Below are 7,255 nucleotides of genomic sequence, written 5' to 3'. Positions count from 1 at the left end.
CAGCACCAGCATCCAGTGCCAGAACACCTCGGTGAGTGCGCGGCTCGCCTTGGCGTGTGCTTCGTTTGCGGGCTGCTGGTTCCTGCCCTGCCCCGGGACCTTCCCGGCTCATTGCATGGCCAGGTTTGTTCTCCCGTGGGCAGGTAACGGAGATTTCTGGTGTTCGTGGGGTGTGGGGTGGGCTCCCCCCGGCTTCCACCAGGTGCACGGGGAGGCTGCTGCCCGGGGTCGTTCTGGATAGGATCAACGCCAGATCTGCCCTGGGGGAGCCGCCAAGCTTTAGGAGCACTTCCAGGGAAATTGGCTTTGGAAAGCTGAAGAAAGTTGCCTGGGCTGGAGCCAGCTGGCCCAGGCGTGCCGGAGCCTTGCTTCCCCCTCCCCTCTGCCTGCTCTTGCTTCCCTCTGACACCAAGCCATCCCACTTCACAGGCAGGATCGAGCTAACACCTTCTCTGTGTCCTGCTGCGCACACTCCCCCACCTGCAGCCGTGCCTGCCAGCCCCTCGAGCGCTTCCCCTGCAGCCCCTGTCCATCCCCGGCTCTGAGTGGCACCTACCTCATCCCCCTGCCTGCCCTCCATCCCGCATCGCTCCCTGCCTCTCTGTCCTTGCTCCCTGCAGCTCTGTCACTTAAGCTCTCTCCTGCAGGCAACTCTGCCTGCTCTGCTCTCTCCGGTTGCCTTATCCCTAAGCGAGAGGGTGTTTTGCGGCCCCTTGGTGAGCTGTGTGTGCCCCTTGCTGCGCAGCAATCCTGTGCAGGGAGTACCAAGCCCACAAGCAAACCCACCCAGGGTGTTAATAGCCCCCCCGGGAGCTGGTGTTGCTCAGCTCCTCGGCTGCCCCGCTGGGCTCTGCACCGACCCACCCTCATCCGCATGGAGCCAGCTCCTTCCTTCTCCCTCCCATTTAATCCTTTTAAAATTTGTTTTCCGTCACTCACACTGTGAAAGCTCATTTGCAGCCTGACACCAGCACCGGTCCCTGCTCCCTTGTCCTTTGGTGGCAGGAGTGACATTTAGAGGCCATTGAAGATGAGCCTTGGCTCCCCTCCTCCTTCTGCGCTCCCCGGGCTGCAGAGCCTTTTGGCAGGAGGAGCATCCCAAGTTGCTGCCTCCTGCCCTGGGCGGCAGTGCCGGGGGGATGCCATGCTGCTGGGGCTCTTTCTTGGCAACGCGCAGTTTGCGAGGAGCAGAAATGCTCTCCGTCCTGAGCTGCCGGCTGGAAACATTGTCGGTGGATCTGTGCTTGGCCTGGAGGCGAGTGCAGGCAGCGGCACAAAGTGCAGGCTGCGGGGAGGCGCAGGACCAGAGCGGTGCCTGCAGGGCTCTGCTGCAAGAAGCCATTAGCGAGGTGGCTTAAGCAAAGGTTTGTCGTCTTGCTGCTGCGTTCGGGGAAGAAAAGAAGCCACGTGGAGTGCTGCCCGCCGGAGCTGGCTTGGCTGCTTGTCCCTGGTGTTGATCATGACCCTAACCAGGGCTTCACCACGTCGATCTGCCCCTGGACCCAGTCTTGCTTGTCACCTGCACGGTTCAGTGTTAGTGCTTCGAGGGGAACATGATGGATGTGTGTGTTCCCTTCGCTGGGGTCTCATTGCTGCTGGTAGCCAAGCTTGGCTGCTCTCTCTCCATCGCAGCCACGTGGGAGGGTTCTTGGGGGGCAGCCGAGCCGGCCTTGTCCTGGCAGGAGGCCGGTTACACCAGGTACCTGCTGCAGGATGCTCCCTACGGAGCGCTCCCCACGGAGAAGCGGCGTGGCTGCACGGTGCAGCCTGATGGCTCCTGCGGGGTGTCGGGGGAGAGGTGCCTGCGCCAGAGCGGAGCCCTTACCTAACGGAGATGGGGCTCAGAGGCAGGGTCTGAATCATTTGGACTCATTTCTCCCCAGTAAATTTCAACTTGCAGAGCAAGAGGGAGAGGCAGAAGCAAAAACCATCACCTGTGTTTCCCAAGGGGTGCCGTGGCTGCCAGCACTGGTGTCACGAGCTGCACGGCCTCTGCAGCTCTTCTTCAAAGGGGTGGGACAGCTTGAGGTGTGCCTGCCCACCATACGGTCCCGATGCAGAGCTGAGGTGACTGATACCTTCTCCTGGGCTGACAGTGGTGGACGTTTGACCTGAAAATTGCCAGGGATGCCCGGAGACCAAAGCAAATCGGCCGGAGAGTGCACGGGAGGTGTTGCAGGCTGCGTGGGCATGGGAGCCGGCTGCAGCAGCTCTGTGGGGCTGCGGTCTCAGGCAGGAGACTTGGCTTTCAGGAGCAGGGTGGCTTCACAGAAGGAAGAAGAGAGGTTTGGCTTGAAAGAAGCTGTGTTGCTTTCAGGGTCTGCTCACCTGCTTTAATGTTTGACGGCATTTAGCCAGGCTGCTTTATGGTGTGGGAGATTCAGATTCACACTTCTGTGATGCATGTCTCCTCCCTGTCTTCTTTTTGCAGCCCATCTGGCTGGTTGATAGCACTTCAGGCTCCTGCACAGTCACCCACCCATGACCCGCCGGGTTCTTCCGTTGCGATTCATCCTTTGGGTTAGGATTTTGGGTCTTGCTTGGTGTGGAGGACACTGGTGAGTGGGAAAATAAGGAAAGGATGACATCCTCCCAGCCAGCAAGTGAGGAATAGATGTCCTCGCCTAGGGAAGGCATTAAAGCACACTTTGTTTCCAGGAGTTCAATGGGATCTAAACAAGAGGTTAATTACTCTGCGGAATTAGGGATGCTTTCCTGAATCGCGGGTGAATGGAAGGGATAATAAGTCAAGCCCGCTTAAAACTCTTTGTCTTTTCTTTATTTTTAGTGCTTGTCAAACTCCAATGACTTGTTAGCACTTTGAAGAAAAGACATCTTGGTTAAATATTCAGCAGTCCATTCATTAAGGTTTGAGTGTCGACTATAAACATCATTTAAGACACCCAATAGATCTTCAGCAAACTCAAGGGAAACCAGGCCTGGTGTTCCCCACGCATCCCAGGGCAAAAAGCAAACAGAAAAAAACCTTTTCTGCCTCCTCGCTTCGGTCTCTTTCTGCTCTTCAAAGGGAAAGCAACCCTAAAGGTTTTCCGCATGCATTGTAGAGAATCAAAAAGGAAAGACAAGCCTAACTAAGCAAATAAATTCTTTGCCAGTAAACTAGTTTTCTGTTAATTGGTTACTTTAAATCTTGTCGAGGCAGACATTTCCAGGCTTGCTTCTTGCAGCGGAGGATGGAGAAATGGTCACCTGTCTCTTGATGTGTGCGGATCACGCTACTGAGTTGCATTTTCCAAGCATCCCTGCCCTTGCCCATTCTTTCCCATCTGGCATCCCTAAACGGAGCTCATCCTTCCAATTGCTGCAAAAAATAAACAGTTTTGCTGTTGGAAAGTACCACAGTCCCGAATCCGCACTACTGCTAGTAACACGGGACTTCATCTGATTTAGTCCTACCTTGGCAAAATGACTACAGGTGTTTCTTGCTGCCAAGGGTTTGGCTTTTTCTCTCCACAATGTTCCTCTTAAGGCTGAAATAGCCCCAGAGCTGCTCTTTCTCTTTAAATACAAAAATAGGAAGAACCCCTGATCTCCTTTCCATGAGCATTTGAGTTTGTCATCTCAGCACTTTAAATTAAGCCTCACGCCTCAATTATTTCCCTTTCCTTTTAACCAAAGCCCCGCATGGTGAAGAGCAGCTGTCTCACCTCCCTGACTCCCTTTTGGCTCCTTCCTCGCTGATCCCCCCCCTGCCCACCCATTTCAGCTGTGGCTCCGGAGGTCGTTCCCCTCCGGCCAGGCTCAGGTCGGGATGTTCACCCAGGAGCGGCTTATTCCCATGACAAAGTGATGTGGGTGCAGAGCAAGCCGGGCTGGCGGGGTGGGCACGCGAGTGGTACCCAGCGCGATGCTGAGGCCGGGATGCCCAGCCCCAGGCATGGGTGCTGGCAAGACCTGGTAGATTTATGTTTTCTGGGTATTTTTTTTTATTGTGGTGGAGCCTGGGTGTTGCTCTGACGTATTTCCAGGGTCTCGGGTTCTCACTTACACCCTGCCGAATTTCGGGCAGGAGGAATCCAGGCGAAGAGGCTTGTGTGTGATGGGGGAGGAAAGGAGGAGATTTATGTGCAAAGAGCAAAAGGAGATTCAGAATCAGAGGCCAAGCGTTAGCGTCAAGTTGTGCTGTTGTGTGGATGACGGTATTTTACTAGGCCTAGGGTGTATTTATAGAGGAACATAAATCATACACACATGCCCTGTTCTAAGCGCCGCGCACCTCCAGTATATGTATCTCTAATTAACCAGCCATGGAGAGGGAGACAGGATTGGAGCCCACAACCCCAGCACCGTTTGCCAACAAAGCCGTGCTCTCCGTCCTAGCGGTGCCTACATTTATCTTTCCTGCAGCAGTGTTTAAAGTGAAAAGGGAGTATCAGGAGAGTTTGATAGGATCCAATTAAATTCCAGCAGATAAAATAATGATGAATTGCAGTTGAGCCCTGGCGAGACGCGATGTACATTACTGCCGTCCCCGTAGTGCGGGGAAGGAGTTGAGGTCATCAACTACAGAAAAATAGGACACAGCTGCAGCCCAAGCACTTCTCCAGAAATGCAGCCCAGGGGGATGGTGCATGTGAGAGGGAGGGGGGTTGCGAGGGAAATTTGGATGTTTGGGTTTGCTCGCAGCGGGCAGAGGAGCGGCCCCTCCGCTGCCTTCCTTGGGGAGCGGGGTCCCTCCCTTCCTTCCTTCACCTGCCGGAGTGTGCAGGTTGTGGCTGGAGTGGGATGGATGCCCCGCAAGGGGTGTGATGGCCTTGGGGCTGCCCTGCTTCGTCTGGGATGGGAAGGGCTAGTGCTTTTGGCTAGTTGGCACGGCGCTTGCAGGAGCATCCCGAAGTGCATCTCAGTGCAATCCACCCCCAGACTTGGGGTGCCCCCTTGCTGGCTCCGGCTCTGTCCCCTGGGAGCGTGGCTGCCTGGAGGCGTTTCCTTGGAGCGCTGACTCCCTCGCCCCAAGGGCAGGTGGGCGGCTCTCGGTGCCCATCGCTGCCAGCGGGCAGGTGAGCGGTGGGCTTGCTAGAACCAAATGTGAGCCCTTCAGGGGAGGTGGCACCCGCAGCCCTTGCAGCGTGCCGGGCCGGTGGGCATCCCCCATGGGGGGATGGGGCGAGTGTGATAATCAGAGCCGTGAGAAGCACACGAGGTTGTCGGCTGTTGCTTGGGAAGGTGCCTGAGATCAGTTTTGGGTGAAGAGCCTTGAGAAAGGCTTGGCGAGGAGTCCTCTTGCCTGAACCGCATCCCTGCGGAAGGAGACCTTGCTGGGAATAGCTGTATCCAGGTCGGTAGGGCTGGCGCGTCCTCCATCGGCCCTTCCACGCTCACCTTGTAGGCTCTTCCAGAGAGGGACGGAAAGGCTGGCTGGGTTAGGTAAGGAGCCACGTCTCTGTTGCTGACTCACTCGATGACATCTTTTCTCTCATCCCCTTCTCTGGGCCATGCTGCGCGAGCACGCTTCTCTCCTCTGGGTGCCGTTGGTTTGCTCTCAGGGCTGTGCCTGAGCAAACCTCCCTTTTCCATAACTTGCCCTCGGAGCAGCCACCGTGCCGCATCATCCTTCGGCACAGTCCCGGGCACCTCTGTAGAGCGAAAGGTGGTCTCCTAGCAGGGCTGCCTGGGTAGGTGCATCCCCCTGCTCACATCCACCCTGGCCTCCTCTCCCCTCCCACCGCTCATCCCAGATCGCTGCCAGCCACAGCAATTGATTAACCGGGAAGTTAATAACAGTTAAGTGTTTAATGGGTGTTTAGCACTGTGTTAGCCGGAAGCGGGGAGGAGCCAGCGTGATGGGACCTGCTGGCTGCCTGTGGGTTCTTGTCTGGATCCCATGGGATGTACAGACTTGTAAGCATCCCCCGGCCTGATCCGCGCCGGCCCTGGCTATGGCTGTGCCCGCGGGTTGAGAGGGCACCTTCCTGCCCGTGTTACGGCAAGAGTAGCTGCAGGAAGGTCTTTTGAGAATGTCCTTCAAAATAAGAGGTGCTTTGGAAATTAGAGAGGGATCTGATGGATCTCGGCATCCCAGGAGGCTGAGCCCTGAGCCCCTGCAGCCGCAGCTCCTGCCTGCATGCAGCCGAGCCGCTGCTCCAGCTCCAGCATCCTACAGGGACCAGTAATGGCATCCAAGCCGCGGGCCCGGTCTGTCTCTGCAGGGCAGGTGAGATCCTGAGGATGGACACACAGACGCTGAGGACACGATTTTCACTGTTACCCGCATTCCCTTGGTGATCCCACACCGCGAACGCTAGCCAGGACCACAACTCCTGCTCCTGCCTGCTGCTTCCGTCCCTGCAGCCCTGTGCTCCTGGCTGCTGAAGCAGTGACCCACCATCCGCTCCAGTTCCATGCCATGGCAAATACAGCATCCTCAGCACGGTGGCTTGTCCCTGTCCTTTCCCACAGGGACACTGTCTCTTGTGTATGTGCTGTCTCGGGGCTGGTGCATGAAGAGTTAATGCTCTCCCTCCCTCTCCCCCTATTCTTCTTCTTCCAACCCACCTCCCAGAAGAACTAATTTCTAAAAGCAGCCGGGGCAGAGAGATGCAAATAAGTGTTTTGGACAGCTGCAGGCTGGATGCCTTCCCGAGATGCCAGGGCCCCAAATGAGACATGTCAGAGTACAAATTGAAAATGCCAATTTCACTTACGCTGCCACGTGGCTCGTCACAGCTAAATTCTGCTCCGGTGCCGCTGCCGCCCTCCCCAGCACGTGCTCCCTCCTGCTGCCAGGAGTCTGGCCAGCTCCTCATTATAGTCCTGTCGGGGATGTCCTCGGGTGGGTGTAGGATAGGGGAAGGTGAACAGGTCTGGACTTCCAGCCCGGTTCTGGCTCCATCTTCCCAGGCCTGGTGATAGGGATGTTGTTGAGAGGCCCTTGTTGTAGATGATGCCTGGTGGAGATGTGGCTAAAGGTCTTCTGAGCAAACACCGCGAGAGGTGCTGTGTCTCGTGCATGGTGGGGCGTGATGGGGCTCTTCCTGTAGAGAAGAGGTGGTGGTGGAACTGTTGGGCGCTCAAGAAAGGGTTGAGTTTGCAGTTGGATGTCTCATGCCTTGGAACTGTTGCATACAGTTGATCAGCAGCAGCCTTCCTCCCCAGGGAGGGCTGCGTTTTGGGGTCCTCCAGCATGTGTTTGGGTGGGGTGGCCCCTGGAGATAGGACCACTAGCCAAAAGGTGTGGAGGTGTAACCGAGGACCAGGCTTGGCTTCTCATTTGCACCTCATAGGGTCGAGGGAG

At 56.5% G+C, this 7,255-nt stretch overlaps 1 protein-coding gene across 1 annotated transcript in view; it reads left to right on the top strand.

The window, feature by feature from the left end:
* LOC104078731 (plexin-A1-like) overlaps nt 1-7,255 on the top strand; it is a gene marked incomplete at both ends in the record, with an annotated part of 43,184 nt that overhangs the window by 167 nt on the left and 35,762 nt on the right. The window contains 1 exon segment of the mRNA XM_009580486.1: nt 4-31. Coding sequence (XP_009578781.1) covers nt 4-31 — 28 coding nt within the window.

Source organism: Fulmarus glacialis, unplaced genomic scaffold (assembly GCF_000690835.1).
Source record: "Fulmarus glacialis isolate BGI_N327 unplaced genomic scaffold, ASM69083v1 scaffold936, whole genome shotgun sequence".
NCBI classification, from domain to species: domain Eukaryota; kingdom Metazoa; phylum Chordata; class Aves; order Procellariiformes; family Procellariidae; genus Fulmarus; species Fulmarus glacialis.
This window is presented reverse-complemented; position numbering and strand designations above follow the sequence as displayed.